Below are 21,535 nucleotides of genomic sequence, written 5' to 3'. Positions count from 1 at the left end.
TGATTGGCCAATCAAAAATTTTCGTTCTTGCTTGCTGCTCTATTCAACTTCTTTCAACTTATTCAAAGTAATTATGTTAAGATTGACTTGGAAACAATTTTTATACATTCAACATCAAAATGCATCATTGATTGAAAATCTTACAAAGCAATGGTTATTGTCACTTAAAAATTTCGCAAGTTTTCTGGCATTAGAAAAAGATGTTGCAATTAAAAGCATAATAGAAAGTATTTCACTGCACATTAAGAGTTATCCATTAAATAACAATGGAACTGTAGATCTCAATAAGTTATCAACCTATCAACAGGACTATACAGACAAATTGGTAGATTATATTAGCTATATAATATCAATTCTTTGTGAAGGGTTAGGTTGTACGATAGTTGAAAATTGGAATACAGAAGAAGTTTTACAGATATCCAATCAAGTTACTTTTTACTCAGATCGTATTTTGCATAATAAATCTATTGATGAAACAACTGAAAGTGATGAAATCACAGACTCAAACTATATTAATAATTCTATTAGTGTACTAGATTGTGTCCAACAAGACTTTGGAAGATATCTCAGTTACTTATTTAAGCGCGTCAATTTTAATATTATTCGATCATTTATTGAATACTTAGAAACATTAAATACTTATAATTTATTTGATGAATAATCTTACTTTGATATTAAGAATATAAAATACAATATTCGATAGCACAAAGAATAATTAATTATACAAGGCGAACTTTTGGTATATTAAAATACTTGTGTAGTTAATATACTAATCAAATAAAGTAATATTTCAAATAAAAATTACGAAACATATTATACCTTTTGATTAAACAAGTATTATATATATTATATTATATCATATTATTGATTTTTAATAATCTACATGTATTAATATATAGGGTGTTTTTAACTGAACTAAAAAATTTTTATTTTAATTATTGAGTTACAACAATTTTTTTATATACAATATATATGTTCAGTAAGTAAGCAAACAGATTCCTATTGTTCATTACTATTTACCTGTTTCCTTACTTACTGAACACTCTCAACGGTTAAGTACCGCGGGTAGAGCATACGTAATAAATATACACCAATACGAACTGATCCACCCGCGTTATATTCCCGTTCAGCATATTAAAAACTTGTAGCTCAATAAGTACTTATCTTATATTTGCTATCGACGCTTTAATCATTTTTGTAGGAAATGTGTAAAAACTGGCGATATTTTTAATTAAAATACATTTTTTTTTATAATTAAAAACAAGTACGATTTTAACGTAGACTAAATTACTTTTAAAAAATTTCAACGAAATATTAATTGTATCTAGAATTATAAGAGTTGTCAGTTGGAATTGATTCACTTTCTATAAATATATATGTGTGTGTGTGTGTTTTGTTTATTAAATAATAATTAAATGAAAATAATTATAACAGCATAACAATTTGATATTCTTTATTTTTTATTAATGTTTACGGTATTAATTGCAAGTGTCCACGCATAAAAGAAACTAATATACTTTTGAGTATTCAATTGTTATTGAATTCTCTTATTATATATATATTGTTTTAATGACAAAAAATTAATGTTTCCGCCCAGGATCGAACTGGGGACCTTCTGCGTGTTAGGCAGATGTGATAACCGCTACACCACGGAAACTCAGTTGAGAGACATGACCATTATCGACATTTTTAAGTAATAGGCAGAAAATTCGCTATATGACATATACAACTACATTTACAAATTTATTACTTATAAAAATCAGAATTATTGCCAAAATATTTAAACAAAAATTCCATAAATATTGAAGTTTTCGTTGAAATTTACAAATTTTATATATTTTCATGTTATGTTTTCAATAATGCAAGTGTTCAATTAATGTCTTTACACATTTAATTGAAACGATATTTCAACTTTTTTTTTCATAATTCGAATAAAAATTTCATTATACAATTAAAAAATAATTTTTTTGTGGTCATTAATTTACATTTTTTATCTACTTGGTGCTATGATTTTTGTTAGTAAAATATGTTTAATAGCGTCTACTCAAATTTGTCAGTACATAAAAGACATTAAAAACGCATTTGAAATATTTTTTCGGACAAGGGCAAAAAAAAAATTAAACTGCTTTAGAAAAATGAGCAATGTTCAGTCAATAAATACTAATTACGAATGGATTTAATTCGTAAGTAGTTGAAAACCATATAGAAATTTGTGCTTTGAATATATAATTTTGACGTTCAACTATTACAACTGTAATGTCCGACTCAATTTAATTTTATTTCGATGGGGTTAAGCTTTTATTTTTCACATCGCATTGCTTTTCCTAATTTGTGGATGCGGTTACCAATTTTATTGCGTAATTAATTTGATTACATACATTTGCGGGAAACTATTACTGTAAATACCTACCCGGTCAGCTGAATAAAACGCATTAGGTTTAGACATTATAAGTCGTCATTACTTAGCGTCACTCTGCTTATACCAAGTATTGTCATTTAAGTTTAATGTAAACTTTTGTGAAGTTTCAATATAAAAATGTATTATACATTATTATGTATATCATAATTTAAATGGTGTTGTATTCATCAAACAGACCTGATGTTTTTAACGAGTATCCAAATCCTTATGGAATTTTAGAGTAGGTGATAAAAGAAAAAATAAACGGCAATAAGTTAAACAATTATAATTATTATTTATTAATAATTATTATTCGAACGAAAATTGCTACAACAAAGTCTTATTTGTCCAATAACGCGAGTTCATTGAACGACACAATAATTAGCAGTAAACGCAAATGCACAATCTTTGCGAGTAGGTGAATTATTTTTATCTTACAAGCCATTGTCTTTTCCAGAATAATAATAATAATAACTATATATAATCGCAATAATAATATAATAATAATAATAATAATACATTCTAGACGTTCTATAATGAGTATATTATCATTAGTCTTTTACTTTGTACAATAGTATAATGTTAATGGAAATAATGATAATAATAAAAAAAAAATTTCACAAATTACACATATATAATAATAATTATATGTACTAAAATAATATTTACACATAAATTTACAACATTTTTTGACACATGATATACTAATATGTACACTCAAAAATAATAGAATTTATTAACATGTAATGACTAGAATTTGGACAGTTCGCCCGCACACGTATGTCACTCGACGATCTCACCGCTTTCGCAGTAAACAGTAAGAATGTAATTCGGTCGCTAGAAGCTGACCATAATAGAAGACATTTAAATGCTCCGCGGCCTTTTTAGGATTTGAAGTTTTTCTAGACAAGGTGATACTGATAATGTCAGCATTTTCACTTTTACATTACCTCTTCTTCGAATGCCGTTGAATCGCACGGAAACGTAGTCCAAAGCCGTCGAGTCGGCGGGCCGTTGAGAAAAACCTAACGGGTTATACTATAGGTAGGCGGGTAGTTGAACGAATGGTTCCGGAGCTGGTGGCCACCTCAGACATCGCTGTCCGCCTCGGAACTGTATCCGTCGTAGTGTTGGAGACCGTCATCTCCGTGGAGCGGTGACCCACCGTCCGCGTAATTGTGCATCTCACTATCGGAACCACCGCTGTTCTGCGTCTCTTGTTTCCACTTGTTCACGTGGTGTGTATTGTTTTTGGAACCGCTATTGCCACCAGACTGTTGCACTTTGGCTTCCTCTTCCTGTTGCATCCTCTTGTGCTTTGTACGTCTGTTCTGAAACCAAACTTTGACCTGTAAGCAAAATAAAACAACACGTTAATTCAATTGTTTGCCGTCTAAATGTTTGCAATGCGTTACAACTAATCGATGCGATTTTGAACACGTTTTGTGTCAATGAAGGAGGGCCGCATTTGGGCCCAGGCAGACAAGGCAGCTGCCGGGGGCCAAACATTTTAGGAGGTCATCTTATCAAGTCAGACAGTAATTTCTCTTTGCAAATGGAAATATGAACATTTTTTTGATTTAACATAACATCAACGAGGAATAATGGCGTATTTACGAGAGGGCACGATAACTGAACCCCTCCCCATCCCGTTGACATAAAATTATGGTAGTCAAGTTAGACGAGTAACGATCGTGTATAGCTTTAAGAACTCTACGGTCTGAAAGTTGTGCGGACCCAATCCCTAGTAAATTTCTAAATATGCCACATAAGAGGGGCTCTGATTTTGTAACTGCCTAAGAGCCCCCCGACATTTCAAGATCGGCCTAGAACTGTAGCGTATAATACCAACTAGTTAATTGTGCCGAAATATTTGTTTGTATTTTCTAAGGAGCAAATACACACACGCATTAGTAATTTTCACATTTCGTTCGGGTATTACTAGTTTTTATCTTTTTAATTGTTGTTTTAATAGAACACGTACACACAGATAATAACATTGATTTTTTCATCATAACAAGTCATGAATTGTACACAACCCACAGAAAAACACGGCCAAAAGTAAATACTCATAAATTATCATTGAAAATAATCAAAACGCGCAATTGATGTACATAGTGTTAGGCTCGACGGGAAAACATGTAAATATATTTTTTAATTGGAAAACGTATCTACCTACACGACTTGACAAAAAACGGGGACGCGCGTCGTTTGTTTTTACACTAATCTCCGTAAGGGTGGAAATCCTTTATTGAGCGGGCTGGGCGTTATAATATGCGTGTGCAGCAGATTCCGGATACAATATTGTACATAGGAATTGGAAAACAACAAAGCGCGGCCAGGGGAGGCAATGCGAGTCCGGGGGCTGTTTACTCGGCTGATGATTGCCGATTAATCTGCGATATGTGATAGCAAACAGCAGTACGTGACAAAAAACGGTTCGGGCAAATATATTTCATTTCCGCGTAAAACAACTGACGCAAGATGGCCGCCGATTTGTGTGTAAAATGAACGATTGAAAAATAATATTTGCTCTACCGTAAAAGAGACCAGAGAGAAAGACAGAACTGTCATTGTATTATATTATGGCATTATGTAAAGAAAGAGGGTTCCGCCGGACATGATGACACACACGACCCTTTTGCACAAATATAATATCTGTGCTGCGTATAATACATAATACTGTATTATATTTCGGTAAAAACGGTTTATTATTGTTTTTTTTACTGCAGGAAGATTTTTTTTTTTTATCAAAAACATTAAAAAGGTATAAGCTTTAAAATCGATTATTATTATAAAAACCGTTACTTTGTTTGTACTCGAATACACAACAAACAAATAATAAGGTTAAATAAACACAGCGTTTAATTACTGTTTAACGAAAATAAGGTGAACGTTTTTGTATACAAAATTCATTTTTTTAAGACGATTGATCAACAATTTATTTTATTGGGATGTTTATATTAAATTAAGCAAAGACATAATAACTAACGTGACACTTTTTGACGATTAAAGAAAATAAAATGTTTTCAAAGTTGACTAACTAACCAATCAGCTTTAAATTAATTTTATATTTATATGGAAATTCCAAGTTTTTTTAAAAATTGACTTTGATTAACGTACAATAGATACTTTTTATCAATTGAAAAATATACCATAATTTAATGTTCATTGATTTGTATACTTAGCATATTGTTCACGTGGTTATTATTTCGAATAATGTATTTTATAAATTTACAGTTAAATTTTAGTCGGATGAAAAAATTAGCCGCAAAACTGATGTTCTGTGCAACGCAATACTACAATAATCTTAATTATTAAACACAGTTAAGTTTAATGGTTTAATTAAATTGTAATTGAAAATATTTAAAGCTGATTTAAGACTTAGTACGCGTTAAACTCGTCCATAGTTTCCATAACATCATCAATCAACAAATCACTCTTAGTGTATGTAACATAACGTCAAGATGAATTGTCGCTTTTGATTTCTGTTAATGATATATATATTTGTAATGTTTTGGAATACCAAAAAATGAATTATAACACATAGAACTAGAAAAAAAAACAGCAATCGTCTAGCGTGCGGGGGTGTTTTGTTGTAAATTGTTGGAGTTTGAAAATGATAAATGCACGTCGTACGTTGGCACCGTCTCCAAACAATAGCAATTTCCTTTCGGTAAATGCGTTTGTGAAGTAGTTTTGTGCTTTCCCTAGCTCAGCCAACGCGGACAGTGTACACGTTCCTCATTTCTACTTTTCCTTCATTTCCATAGTTATTTTCCAGAGAACGTCATAGCGCGCGAGACGAAATATTTAACCGGAGGAAAAAACTTTTCCGCGTCCTCACAAGATGCGCAAGACATAACAGCTATTGCTCAAACATGCCCCTTCACTTAAAAAAGTGTCATCGTCCCTCCAGAAAACCATCGAGTACCCGGAGCACGTTTCCCATAAAATATCGTCGAATGTTTATTACACGTGTGCGCTTCGAATACAGTCCAGGTTTAAAAAACGTATACACATTACATGTAATTTTAGGTTTGTGTATACTTTACGACACTGTGTAGTAATAACATTGTTGTACGGCATGGAAGTTACATTATTACGAGTGTTTTTGCCGCAACGAGCTATTCCCTCGAACGGGCACCGCAATATAATATCGCTGTACAAATACTACACTGCCTGTACATTGCTGTGTGGCTTTTAGCGCCGAAATTATTAGCTTGTGCAGTCAACGCAATGGCGATGCTAATAAAACGGCATGCGCTTTAATCAAATGACCCGTGATGGTTGGAAATCATTCATCACTACCCGGCATACCCTGTCATCGGCCATTCCCACGGGGAAGTCGTAGGCACGTCGCTCCCTCTCCCTCATTATCAAAAACAAGCTCAGTTTTCCACTACATTAAACGGAGCCAACCCCGTCGTCCTCGGGGACCGTTTTGTTTGTACAATACCTCGTTGATGGTTTGTATATTATTATATGCTGGCGTCGAATAAAGTAGGGGTGGGGTGAACAGCAGGGGTGGGCTCGATAGGACCAACGCCCGAACTGAAATATTGCCGTTACAAGTTGTTTCCTTTCACAGTAATATGTACGTTATTATCCAAAGTTAAACCAATTCAAACCGTCGGGTTACGGTTAGCCCGTCCAATTTAATAATAAGTACTTAACACTTAGCAAAGTGGTAAGATCGTATTTGTGAATGACGACATTTACTTGAATGCAACTAGAAATGTAATGCACCTGATATGTTTTATTTGCTGTAAGTTGGTCAGGATAAATATTATAATTTTATTTTATAGATTTCAAATTAGTTAATCGTTAAATTTTAAGTTACAGCCCGCGGGATCAAATTTCTTTTATAGGTCCATTAAGTGTTAGTTTTCCCTGATTTCATTACGTTTATTTAGGTAAGCGTAAACCAATTTTTAATAATATCATTATTACTTAGCAGTCGAATGTGCGGTTTAGGATAAGTGTTTCAAAGTTTAGTACGATTATTAATTTTCGAAACAGCTCTAAGATGACTAATATCAGTTAAAAACGTCAAGGCGAATTAAAATATTTCTATGCTCTGATTATGTCTTTTGTTTTTAAACAAACGAATTTTGCACGGGGAACACATTTATTATAGAGACGATGTAAAAAAAAAAAAAAGAGAGAGAAATTAATGTTTCCAAATTCGCTGCGTGGAGAGTGTTGAATTCCGGTTTCGTTTTGTAACAACAAAATAAACTACCGTCAAACACGATTGTTTTTAATTGCTACCATTGTACAAAATACGCATAACATAAAATATAACTTCATCATTTTAACATATTACCGTGTGTGATGTTGCAAAACGTCGTTGTTATTATCTTCTAGAGTTTTTACAGGGGTTCTTTGGGCCGGATAAAAAAACTGTATCGCAAATTGACGCAATTATCGTAGTCATCATACGGCCATCGCACGGGACGACCGAGGGGATGTGATGATGATACTAATAAAATGCCGTTTGGTCGCCGTGTGTGATATTAAAGTTAACGACCGCCATGATAAGTCTATACGCTAACAGGGCGCGCACCCCTCGGAATCGGCAGCGGAGGGCAACTTATTTACACCCTCCGCGATAATACGTCAACTGCCGATTGGTCGAATTTATATTATACAGTCCCCAGTAGGGCACTCGAAAATAAATGCCCCCTCTTCGCATACGCTGCGCACGTATACCGACAGACCCCCTGGGCAAAAAGAATAACATCTAATTTACACGAGTGTTATTACAATGCCGGATCGCCTATAATAGCAATGATAACAATAATAAGTAGAATCGAATTGGACGTGAGCGACCGAGAGGAAACGACACCCTTTAAAAAAATACATTTTTAAACTGACATTATACAATGGAACACAACAGGCTGTGGCACACCGATTTTTATTTCGTTTTAATGTTTCCTAAAACTCGTTTTCAGTTCACGAGGTAAAGAATTATTAAGCTAAAAACGGTTTGAAGCTATTGAGCCAAAGTCGATTTGGATTATGCGCTCAAAAATGTTCTTTAAAAAAAAAAAAAATTACATTGCCTTGTGATTTCCTCGTTTTAATTGCCCAACTCTACTCCGTCGTAACATTTCATTTGTGAAAATGCTAAAAACCTTTTGGACCCCGATTTCACGTCAAAATGATATCTTATTAATTTTCCTTTCGATATTTAGTGTTGTAAAAACATTTCAAGTATTCGATAATTGTTATAATTAATTTAATAATACTTGGCAAACATCGTCTACATTTTTCAATTAACGCAACTGAATAAATAATAAGATACGTTTAAATTAGCGAGGTTTTTTTTTTTTAGAAAGAACAATTGTAATATTATTTACATTGAATAATTGCATAATGTCAACCAAAGTTGTAATAGTAGAGAATGATATTATTTTGTAAAAAAACAATCGCTGTAAATAAATAAATTTATTTAGGATTTTTAATGAATATAATTATTACTGATAATCAAATCGAGCCTAATAACAAATGATTAATCACCATAATTACTGGATAATTAGGCTATTTGTTGAAGGAATTTCAATAATTACGATAACTTAAACGAAGGAGACAATTGCTTTATTCGTTTCGGAACTATGTCTATGTCTCTAGATATAATCGTTTTTTACATTTTTCGATTTCAAACCTATCAAATATGATTCTTTTTAATGTTTACTTTCGCCGTCAACAACGTGTGAAGGTCTGTGGAGTCTTCACATAATACATAATCGTTTCACCCCTATACTAAACGTAATTCGTATTTACGATTAATGTAAGGGCCACACACCCGTTTAATCCCATTCCCCTATAATCCTTTACTTGTCTGCTAGGTTAACTGGAAAACTATCATACGCATTATAATGTATAATGCCATTATATTATTACGTCGCCATCGTGACACTCGAACTTCCAACCGATGTATTTTATAATGTGTAATAATAAAAAACATGAATTTATTATTCGCATGGCCCGTTGTTGAAGACAACACAATGTATTGTTGAGCGGCACATAACGGCTAACGTCAAAGTGATATCAAAACACATATTATCATCTTATCTCGCCCTCGTCGATTACAAAACGTTTGACTAAAAAAAATGTTAAAACCCTCCGAGAAACTGACTAACGCCGACACAATCCGATTACTTACAAAAAGTCATCGAATGTGTTTCTATCATTTGTTTTTTACCGTAAAAGTCGTATTGTTCAAATATCACAACTTAAAGGAAAAACTGAGTAACAATACCGATTTTTATTAAATATATAATTCTATTTAACACAAAGTAAAGTAAAATGATCGTTTTTTTTATCTAAAAAGATTATGTACCGAGTGTTTAAAATTCAATGGCCTACAAATGTGTTCTTAAGTTGTCGCTGCTCAAGAAAAGAGTTCTTTTGACTGATTATAGTCGTACTTAAGTAAACACAATACAAGTACAATCTTAATGTGATAACTCACCTGAGTTTCTGTCAGACTCAGTGACTGGGCCAACTGTTTCCTTTCGGCGCCGACCACATAGTGATTTTTTTCGAAAGCGTGTTCCAATTTGAGCAACTGGCTCGGACTGAATGCCGTTCTTATTCTTTTCGGTTTTCTGAAGGGTTGTAACAAGAATCCAGGAATATCGGGTCCTGCAAAAATAAAAATTAATAAATCACAAAAGTTGAATTTTATATTACAATGCGTATTGTCGTTTTTTAACAATATCGTTTAAATTTCCACATTCAATTATTATTTTACTAGTGTCGGTTTTTTTATGACCATATACTACGACGGAATAATAGGATACTACTATTGGTATATTTACGGGGAAAGACGTGGAGAAAAACACAATATCGTTACGCGTTCGTGTGTATATGTATACAATCTCAGCAAGGGGTCTCGAAAACCTGTGATAACATTGTGTGTACCCACTCTAATTTGAAAGCCAACAGTGATAAAATATTCAACGGTGGTGTCAAATAAATTTATTTCAAAAACTTGTTTGGAATACATTAGAGAGTTGGTGGCGGCGGACCCATTTCCAATATTATAAACGTTATGATTTTTTACCTCTCTCCTTCTGGACGCACTACAGTGTGTGTGTGTGTGTCTTTCTGTTAACAGCTTCATTAGAATACACAATTGGACAATGAGTTTGTTATAAATTAAACATGGCTTGCGTAGGCGAGCCTCCAATATTGTTTAGTTGCACCTTTGTCGCATTAAACAACGTACAATAACAGTGCGCGTGTACTCAATAGGTACACAATAACTATCACATTATTTTCTTATCGGCAGCTCCAATTTCTTTTGGCCTACCTAATTTTCGTTATCGTCAACGTGCGACTACTGTTCGAGAGTGTGATTTCGTTGTGTTATGGCACCAACACCAATGTGTATTGACGGTTTCCCACGCGTGAGCTTTTACACAAATAATAATTACTACGGCGAAACCCGTAGGAATTGTGTAATCAGCGCCTTTGTGTTGTAGGCTAACGTATCAAACAATTATAGTTTAGATGAGCATAATTAATAACGCATGTTTTTCGGTCGCGTCAAGGATGAATGGCCTTATTGAATCGAATCGATAAGTAATTATTCGAGATTACGGCGATCGGATCGAGCTCGTGGAGACCGACAATAAATTCTCCGAATTAATTGATTTGTTGTTGTTTGTAAAATTCGGTAAAAACGATAGTCTAATTATCGCAGCGTTGCCAACATTAACGTGTCAATTCGTTCGACAACTCGTAATGGTGTCATAGTCCAAACGCATGTGTTAAACGTACTCTAGTAAATTCACACACGTTGAAATCCAATCTAATCTTCTCGCGTTCATTTACAACTAAACGAATTTATTATTAATTACTGAACGTCGACTGGGAACGCCTGTGCACGTTGTCATGTAACAACACTATAATACATTTCCGTTTGATGTAATGAGAACGATCTTGGAAATCAGTAATGATAATTAACCGTGTTAGTTTTACTATGAAAATTTCACGCGTCGTTTTAATATATTTTATTGTATAATAACATGACCTACTCAATTATAGTAGGCCGCGCCTAAAAACAAAAAGAAAAAACAGCCGATTATTATCACAGAGAAAAACACGTCCGGTCGAGGTTAATTGCAGGGTTACTTAAGTGCGTATATAAACATAAATATGTATGAAATCATAAATTATTCTTACAGTAATTTAATCTGGGCCTAATAAGAAGCTGTCCGTCGGAGTAGACGGTTTCTGTCGGGTATTCCTTTATGGTTTAACCATTGTTTTTTATTTTTTTTTTATTAAGTACGATTAATAACAATAATGATTGTTACCGCCTTTTCATAGCGTAGGGACCACCCTCTCTCTTAAACGCCGTCTACGCTGTTGTGTCTATGAGTGTGTGTGTCCGTGCAAAGTTTATTACCGACTGGAGTAAACTACACGTATTTCAACGGTGTAATTAATAATTAAAGGCGCTTGATAATTGTCGGTATGTACAAGCAATGTAATTGTAATTACGCGATTGTTTTTCCGATAGTAATAAAAAATTGAACTCGTACGGCTGTAGATGTCATCGCTGGAGATAAGATCGCATCATCATCGGCCAAGTAATAATTACACACCCATCCGAAAAGAATACATGTGCCATCTGGACCCGACGTAGTGCCTGCGGAATCGTACGTACTGTTTTGACAATGGCAATTTACATTTTATATTTATTTGTATTTCACTTTTGTGTTTCTACAAACGCTAATTTATTACTGTTAATTAACCGTCACGCCCGCACGTCGAACACGGGCAATTAATAATAATAATAATAATAACGATAATATATACACCACATAGTTAGCGTACAATAGCCGGCCGCATCATCACCGCCACTAAACACACCGGTCGTATCTTATACGCATTATTGTGTAATATTTTCTGCCTCCTCGTGTGTATAAATATCTCCTCGTCGCTGCCGGCAACGATGTATACTAATAATATATCGTATTCACCACAAGCCCATATAGTGTAATAATATTCAATTTCGGTAGGTATAGAAAACAAAATTTTCGAAAGCCCAATGCTCAAGTCGTGATACACCTCGTCGTGGTTACCGCCGCGCAACACTTGTAATTAAGTAGATCGGAATGAGACTTCTTACACTCCATGCGGGTAACAATTATGTGCTATCTGATTACCGCGTAAAACTTGCACAGTAAGGACACGCATAACAGATTTTTTTTTTACATAGTTACCAATAGTGTTTTTATCAACATGCAAGTCACGTCGTTATACACAACAATGATATTGATGTTGTGTATAACTACTACAAATTACAATATTAAGTGCGCGAGTATTAAAAAACGGTCGGCGATTAGTCTGGAGAAGTACTCGTGGTCGTGAGTACACGGTGGCTTGTTTTGATATCCACTGTATTTTTACTCTTAAGTAAATGATATTTATTTTTTCCCATCGACCTTCGTGTTCGGCGTATCATCCCTCCGGTTATTTCTGTAAATGCATATACGTGATACGCGGCCAGCCCATAAAATGCAGTAAACCACTAGTTAGTTCTAAAACACGAGTATACTTAAGTGTACTGTCGTGTGTATAATAATATTAATTGGTACATGCAACCACTCCGTTTCTGGGTTGTTAAACGTGAGAACGTATTTTACCGGTAAAGAAGTCGGACCACACGAGAAAGCGTATGATATTCTTCGACAGTAGTGAAACAACAGGAGGGTGTGATTTTTAATAAGCACAACAGTGAAATATATACTTGCCGCCGTTGACCACTGGTACTTTTGGGCGGAATACTGAAAAGACATTTTTCGCGGTCGGCAAAAATACAATTTCATGTATTTTTTATTAATGCATGTCGTGTTGATCGTTCGTTTCAATTTAATTGCGCAGAATAAATACAGTTTTTAGGATTTAGTTTCAACCGGTCGGTTGAAAAAAATTTACAACCCAATAGAAATAGTTGTTTTTTTCACCAAGACGTTAGTTTTTATCAGTTTTTTAATGGTTGCGTAACTACCTGCTACTATTGGACAGCCTATTGACAAATAATTAGAACAATTATATTACCATTTCATTGTGTTTTGATTGATTTATTTTTTATAACGATGGTTAGTGCACGTAATGCATATTAACTATTATTCTTAAATATTTAAAGAAATAATGCTCGATAATTATTTTTTAAAGTAATATAATCATTCTGTGATCGTTAAACATTCATAATGAATAAATATAGTCTGGTAATTAAGTAAATAGTAGGCATTATAAAGCAAACGCATAACTGTAGATAATAATAAACTACATTTTGCAAGTTCATCTGAATTGTATTGATTCGATCACATCTTTAGATTGAACATAATAAAAAAATAAATTTAAACTGTTACGTTATAATTATTACAAGTATACTACTATATATTCAGTTAAAAAGCGAATCCTCGAAACAAATTATAGAATTGTACGACTCGGGTGAATATCATCTGTGTTAATGACAATTTACAGTATTTCACTGAAATCAGAAGTAAATTTCACAATTATCATGGCGACACTTGACCATGGCCGTCAATAACGAGGGTATATAAACGACCCTTAACGGGATCTCGGTTGCGCAAATGTGATTTTAAGGAAATGAATAATAAAAAAAAGGTCCAGGAAGAGATCAAGATCAAACAAATTGTGGACAAGCACTTCACGCTGCGAACCAACAAAAAGGACCGTCGAGGGACTACGAGGAATTTTATGGTTACCGAAATATTGTTTTCTTCCGACTGCATTCGAACGGGACCCACCGCTACACGTTGCATCATAATTCCATGTGATAATAGTAATAATGTAGTGTATAAATGCCGGAACGACACACCTTTTTGTCACCAAAAAACAAATCGTCTGTTTACCTACGGAGCATTAGTATTGTCACGCGTCGGGTGAATTGCGTGTACGAATTACATATTGTATTATGTCGTGCGTTACAATAATACGGGAAAATAATATAATTGTTTGCAGTACGAGGCCGGACGCAGGTCTTTAGCATCAATATATTAATGGCAGCCTCTTGTATTCTTACTGTTGCGTATACATCACAACGGGGGTGGAAGGTTCTACCGTTCTTGTCGCTTTCTATGCCCGTCCGTAAGATAAAACGATATTAAACCCAAAACCTACAAGTGTACCGCCAAACAATCGTCTTTACAAGCACATCAATATTACGGTAGGTATACCTATTGAACACTGCGACATAACACTTGTAGTACCGTATGGTTTCAAAAATCGCTGTCGTCATGCGGGTTTTAAATTTAACAACAATTTTATTCCAGAAATTATTGACTTGAACGATAGAACTATAAATCGAAATTTCCACAACAGAAATTATCGAAAACTGATAATACGCTTGCAACGCGTTACACAATAAAAAATATCGTGTTGTCGCCAGATAAATTATAATCACTGCTCACGTTAGGATATAAAAAAGTTTTAACATCGGTTAACTACCGTTTTGAAATTTAGGCCGATATTTTTCACAACAGATTAAATTTGTATTTTTATTAGAAACGCAATTTCTGATAGTATACACGCGTTCGGTAAATAAGGTGTTGAACGTTTCATTAGTAAATAATGTCACGGTAAGCCGGAGATAAGACAATTTACTTTAAATGACTTCATAAAGATACACTCGGACGAGTAACATATTTCCGACAACATTTTTAGAGTTAGTTTTCCGTAAAATAAAAATACTCAATCGTTAAAAAATACTGACCAACGGGTAAAAGTCGATTAAAATTTTTAGACACAACAATAGTTAATGTGTTTAACTCCGCCGCTTCAAATTTCTTTTAACAAGAGCGTGGAACTTATAATCGAAATAAATATTGCTGTATTCTACGTTATGGTTACTATTAAAAAATATCTCTTACCTCCAGGAAATCTGTGAGGAAATATCCTTCCGTGTCGGGATAAAAGCCACGGGTACAACGGATACGTGTCTCTGGCAGCCTGATGGTGTTGTGGATGGTGTGGGTTAGGTTGAAAATGGTGTGCGGCTGCTGCAGCCGCTGCGGCCGCGGCAAACGCGAATGGATGATGCGGATGAGGCGCTTGTGGTGGAGGCGTAAGGGGTTCGTGGACATATTGTAAGCCTTTGGCCAAATGAGCGGCTGAGCCGTAACCGGCGGCCGTCAGAGCGGAAGGCTTGAACACGGTCTGCTGTTGTTGATGCTGGCGATGTGGTTCATTCCGACGGGATTGCGACGATGGCGGAGGAGACACACTACCCGGGTTTAGCGGTGAACCGGCGCCCGAGCTGCACGGTTCGCTTTCATCTGGAGCCACTGAAGATCCTTCGCTTCTAGTCGGCGACCTGGATCCAGCGCCGACAATGGATTCGATAGAAAATCCAATTTTTGGTTTAACAATCATCGGCGTCGCTGCCACTTGAATCATTTTACTCGAATCGCTGTTTAACAGAAACCGAATAAGAACAAGTCACTCGCGTTTGGCGGTGATTCGCATTGGTAACCGTTCGACACAGTGCGGTACGGAAGCTTTGAAAAATGTATCAGAACAATGCGACGGTGGTACGGTCAATCACAAATCACACACTTAAATTTCTGTTGCAAGTGATTTCAGAATGTAATACAGTTAGTGAACCGAGAGCGCGTGCGACGTGCGACCAACGGCGGATAACTGGTGCTGCTGTGTATGGCGCGGACCACTGATGGTGCTATCGGTGGTGTCGGTGCACGCGGCGGCGGTGTCTGCCGAGTGGGGACGAGAATGTAGTCGTTTACGGGCGGTGGGCGTCCACGTTTGGGCGGCTACTTCATAGGGAAACGCTTGCGTTCATTGGCCACCGATGCCTTCGCCGTCGTCTGCATCTGGCGGTTCTCGCTGTTTACTTTTAGACCGTCGTTAACGCCATAACAAACATGTGTATTTAAGGTGTTAACTGTATATGTTAAACTGGTTTCTCAACTGATTACAATTGCATTACACCGTCCAATATTATATTATTACCGTTGTAATGCGCGTCTCTTCTATTATAATCCCTTCACCGCCTTCTGCTATTTCAATGACTCTACTTGCGCAATACTAATTTGATAATAGTGTTTTCAATAGGAATAATTTATAAACCGTTGACTGTGACTGTTCAAAAATAATGTACCTTATCATTTTACAAGATAAATAGCTAACGACGGCAATTGCAACTCGTGTAATTGTAAAATTATACCGAGTTACGCAAAACCTTACTCTATAAAAACTAATAGGAGTTCTTCATTATCTACGTACATACATATGTGTGTGCGACAAAAAACTTTCACTAAATATAATTCAAAATTCGTATATTTAAATTTTTTTTTTCCTTACAGTTATTTCTTCGAACGTGTAAATATGATAACAGTTAACATTTTAAAAAAAAACCGGGATCATTACGAATTTTTAATAAAATATACTAGAAACAATACGGTATTTTTCGTTATGCTATTTATGAATATCTAGAGTTGTTAAAATACGGTATTTTATTTTTTTGTTGTATAATATCGTATAATACTATATAATACCGTATAAATCCTTGTGGCACCTTAAAATTTGGGAAAAAATAAACTTTAGAGTGATTATTTTTCATAAAACGCAATAAATAAATGAGTACTTACTGAAAAAGCCTTTAGCAAAATTGATGAAAACAAAATGTTCAGGGAGTAATTAGTTAAAGTATTGAACTAAGATATTTCTCTATCCAGAATTCCTGTCTAGAGGATGATTTAGTATCAACTAAGTACCAACTATAGTCAATTTGCAACCAGAAACCACCCATGATGTTTAATGTCTGAGAAGTCTGCTTTTTTAAACAAGTATAAATACACAATTGGAATTTTACCACATTAAAAACTTAAAATTTTTAATAACATAATAAATAAAATAATAAAACTCACTTTTTCTTAACAAAAAAAAATCCTATCCTTTAAATAAACTATTAAAAAATTAAAATATGGCATCTTACTATTAATCTTAAAATTGATAATTGTATTAACATTTGTTACCTTAAAAAAAATAACTTAAGCACCTTATCGATTATAAATTTTAGTATCACAGAGTACTAAGAATTAATTTTTATAAAGTATGAAATATTTTATAATCTTAATTTGTATATGTCATGACATTATCAAATAGTTCATTTGTTTCATTCTCGTTTTTGCTTTGATGGACGACCCATCTTAGTTCGTAATTTGCAAATAATACTTTAAACTTAAACAATTTAAATCACAAAACAAAATACTTTTACCACAGAATAGATTCACTTGTTCTGTGCTTTTATTTTCTTCCATTTGAACCGACATGCGTTGGCGCTTAAAATGTGACAAGATTATTGTGTGGTAATACTAAAAACATACTGAGACCACGGTTATACCATACACAAGTCAATTGCTTTTGTTTGTTATGTTAACCATGTTTCCCTGGCGGATCTGACAACTAATTATGTTTTAAAAATATATCTATTAATCTACAATAATATTGACGATTATAGGTACATTTAAATCTAATAATGCAATCCATCTATATCATTAATTACAATTGCGTATATCAATTAAAATCAAATCCAAAAGAATATAAATGTTGATAAAGCATTTTTTTTTTTTTTTTTGATACAGCCGGTATAAAATAATTTTATACGCGTGTATCATACCTTGTATCATATCGAATAATACACATGTATAATACCGACTCGCATCTCTATGAATATCTAATGGAAAACTTAAGTATGGAAGACTTTGAACCAGACCATCTAAGCATGTAAAATTTTTTTTGTTCTTTTCGATACTATTTTAGAATGTCTGCATTCTTTAAACTTAGAGCAAATTAAAGTTTTTAAAATTCTCTAAATGTTGAAAACAGTTTTTTCTGATAATTTTTCTTTTAGAAAAAATTGTTTACAAGCAAAAAAAAAAACAAATTTTCTGAAAAATAAATCATTTTTAAATTTAATGAAATTCAACTGCGGAAGTTTAAAAAGGAAATAATTTTTTTTTCAATTTATGATAATGTTCCGAAAATCTTGACTTCTTTAAACCTGCATTAATTTAAAGCTACTAAAAAATGCTCTTAGATGAAAAAATAAATATATTTGAAATTTGAATTTCCAGGAATTATTGGCCTAAATACAATGTTCGGTAAAAATTGCCAATTTTGTAGTTTTCTGCATAGTGACGGATATGTTTAATACTTGTTTCATACAAAATTATTTTTAATTCAAGCTTGTTTAATGTAATATATGACTTAAAATAGAAAAACGTTCCGGTAAATTGTTCTCTACAAGAAATCGGTTTTACCTAGCCGGTAGGAGACATGCGACAAAAAAGTCTAATTATAAATATTGCATGTATAAAATCTGAGCATTTCTATGGCTTCTTAATAACTTGAACATTTTTATTGTTTCTTTAAAATTGGAACATTTCTTTAAATTTTTTAATTTTTATGGCTTTTTTTAAATCTGAGCATCTCTATGGCTTCTTATATTATGTACATTTCTATGGCTTCTTTTAATTTGAACACTTTTATGGTTTCTTTAAAACTGAAACATTTCTTTGGCTTCTTTAAATTTTTATGGCTTCTTTTAAATTTGAGCATCTCTATGGCTTCTTATATTATATGCATTTCTATGGCTTCTTTTCATTTGAACACTTTTATGGTTTCTTTAATACTGAAACATTTATTTGGTTTCTTTAAATTTTTATGGCTTCTTTTAAATTTGAGCATCTCTATGGCTTCTTATATTATGCACATTTCTATGACTTCTTTATAGTTGATAATTTTTGTGGCTTCCTCAAAGTTTTCACATTTTTATGGCTTTTTTAAATCTAAGAGTTTCTACAATTTCTTTAAAATTGGAGCATTTCTATTTTTCCAAATATAAAATATCAAATTATTAAATATTTAACTGACAGGTGTTCTCTAATGAAATTTAATTCTCATATTATAAACCTTTGGTTCTGAGATAAATTTAAAACTATTAGAGTAAACATAAAATGAAGTGTTTGAATATGAATTTGATGTACAATTAATCATATGTATTAATTGTTTAATTAAAAATAAATGCTATATAAATATGAATACAATATATACAGTGTTCAGTAAATAAGGAAACGGGTTTCTATTGTTTTCATTGTTTGTAACAACTGAACTGATTCTTTACTTACTGTACTCTCTATATACATTGTATTCATATTGATGTATGCATCTTGTCATTAAGTTAAAGGATTATGTCTAATGAACTGAATATTACGTATTAAAGTCATTCAATACATTTTTGAAATGGTCTGCTCAATTTTTTTGCAACAAAATTAGTGGAATTTTATCTAGACCATTCAATATCTATTGGATGACAAAAGTACTACTACTAATAATAGTAATAGTTGCGTAATAAAAATACCACACTACTAATAAATGTATAAAAAGATTATCGAAATTTTTATAAAGTTTTATTCAAATAAATGGTTTAAGAGGACAAAGTAAAAACAATCTAATTAAAAAAATCAAAAATATTGAACCATAATAATCACAGTTACTTCTGCCAAACGAGGCTTTGGAGAGTCGGATAGGACCTCCATCCAGAGGAGGCGGTGGTGCGAGGAGCTTTAGACCCAGTAGATTATATACAGTTGGGTTGGGTTTAAAATAAAAAAATTTAAAAATTGAACGTTAAAAGATTTTAGTTTATCTAAACAGTCAACTCTTGACAGATTCCATTAAGACTTATAGATAATAAGACTTAAACCATTAAAAGAAAATATTTTTTGGGATACATTATCCAATTAGAAAATATACACAGAATTAACTTGAGTTTACTATTTTAGACGTATGTGTATGTTTTAAACTAGAATCTTGAGGTAATTTTTGGGTAATGCTATAAATCTATTTTTGTAACTTAAAACTTTAATTTATTGTTTTTATTTAATGTTAACTAATATTAAAACTAGCTAGATAACGATTATTAATTAATTTTGTGAAGCTTTGCTTTTGAGACCTCCGTTGTATCCGCTTTCAAGTAATTTAGTTTTGAATTTCATAAAAAACTAATATGAAAATAGTCTTTTCGATTTTTAATATTTTTTTTTGTCGACATGATGAATATTTATTCCACTAATATACGAATTACCATTTTGAATTTGTTAAAATTAATAAGGCGTTCAAGATATGCAATTTTGATACATATATGTGTTGAAACAAAATCTGACTAGTACTTATCGTTTGACTTATGACCTGTAGAATTGTTAAAAGTATAGTACCACTAACTAGTGCACCAGAGAAAAAATATGAATACACGTCTCAAAACGGTAGTTTTTTTTTATGTGTCAAAAAATATTTCTTAGTTTTGAATTTCTTGTATGTAACACTTAAAAATGTATTACAATTTTTTAACACCTTTTATTGCAAGTATTATAAAAATGGAAAACAATTTCCATTGTTTTATCTATTTCATTAGATTTTACATTATTAACTATTACTATTATTATTATTATTAATAGCACCAAACGAGAAAGTTAAAATAATCTTATTTTATTCTAAACGAATTTTTTTTTACAAATAATCTAATTAAATTATAATTTAAATGAATTTTTCTTAATTTAACAATAATCACATAATACTCTGGCAAATAAATTTAGCAGAAGCCGTTTTAAACAATTTTTAATAATGCTGAACATTATTATTATTTTTTATTTGCTGGTTACTGTTTATGTATAACAGAGATTGTTGTTTTTATTTAATTTTTGTTGCCCGTAATAATATCTAGTGTTGTAATTTGTTTTTCTGTGTTTCGTGTTTAATTTTCCCAAAGAAAGAGGTTTCTTAACCATTGATATTTTAGAACGGGTGGTTAGTCTGTCATTGTAGTGAGGGATGGCGACTCCAGTTACCGAAATGATCTCTCACTCGCCTGTGACCGAGTTCCGAACCCCGAGAAGTGCATGTCAAGCACTACCGCGTACCGACTCGGCCACTACGTTCCTCTTAATTATTAGTTTAAAACTATAAACCGTATTTTTAATGCTGGTATGCTAAAATTATTTATTAGTGTACTAAAATTTTAGATGAACTTTTTAGAACGGGTATCTACCATATACTAATCATAATTTG

The 21,535-nt window shown here is 32.9% G+C and overlaps 2 protein-coding genes and 1 non-coding gene across 5 annotated transcripts in view; 1 reads left to right on the top strand and 2 right to left on the bottom strand.

Moving 5' to 3' along the window:
- LOC126901721 (uncharacterized) overlaps window positions 1-1,420 on the top strand; it is a 116,933-nt gene extending 115,513 nt beyond the window's left edge. For 2 of the 3 annotated variants that reach the window (XM_050678425.1, XM_050678424.1), the window contains one exon: window positions 372-1,420. In XM_050678425.1, the coding sequence (XP_050534382.1) occupies window positions 372-661 (290 nt within the window). In that variant the 3' untranslated portion in view covers window positions 662-1,420. The remainder of the gene's footprint in view (window positions 1-371) is intronic. The other variant, XM_050678423.1, reaches the window with a different exon arrangement.
- Window positions 1,421-1,584: 164 nt separating this feature from the next.
- Trnav-aac (transfer RNA valine (anticodon AAC)) lies at window positions 1,585-1,657 on the bottom strand. Its single transcript has one exon. It is a non-coding gene; the product is annotated as a tRNA-Val (tRNA).
- Window positions 1,658-2,673: 1,016 nt separating this feature from the next.
- LOC126901728 (homeotic protein empty spiracles-like) lies at window positions 2,674-16,122 on the bottom strand. Its single transcript, XM_050678444.1, has 3 exons — window positions 15,319-16,122; window positions 9,879-10,051; window positions 2,674-3,747 (listed from the first exon to the last, which is right to left on the bottom strand). The coding sequence occupies exons 1-3, from the start codon at window positions 15,842-15,844 to the stop codon at window positions 3,487-3,489; spliced, it is 960 nt and encodes a 319-aa protein (XP_050534401.1). The 5' UTR covers window positions 15,845-16,122; the 3' UTR covers window positions 2,674-3,486.
- Window positions 16,123-21,535: the final 5,413 nt, after the last annotated feature.

Source organism: Daktulosphaira vitifoliae, unplaced genomic scaffold (genome assembly GCF_025091365.1).
Source record: "Daktulosphaira vitifoliae isolate Bord-2020 unplaced genomic scaffold, ASM2509136v1 Scaffold_3, whole genome shotgun sequence".
Taxonomy (NCBI): domain Eukaryota; kingdom Metazoa; phylum Arthropoda; class Insecta; order Hemiptera; family Phylloxeridae; genus Daktulosphaira; species Daktulosphaira vitifoliae.
This window is presented reverse-complemented; position numbering and strand designations above follow the sequence as displayed.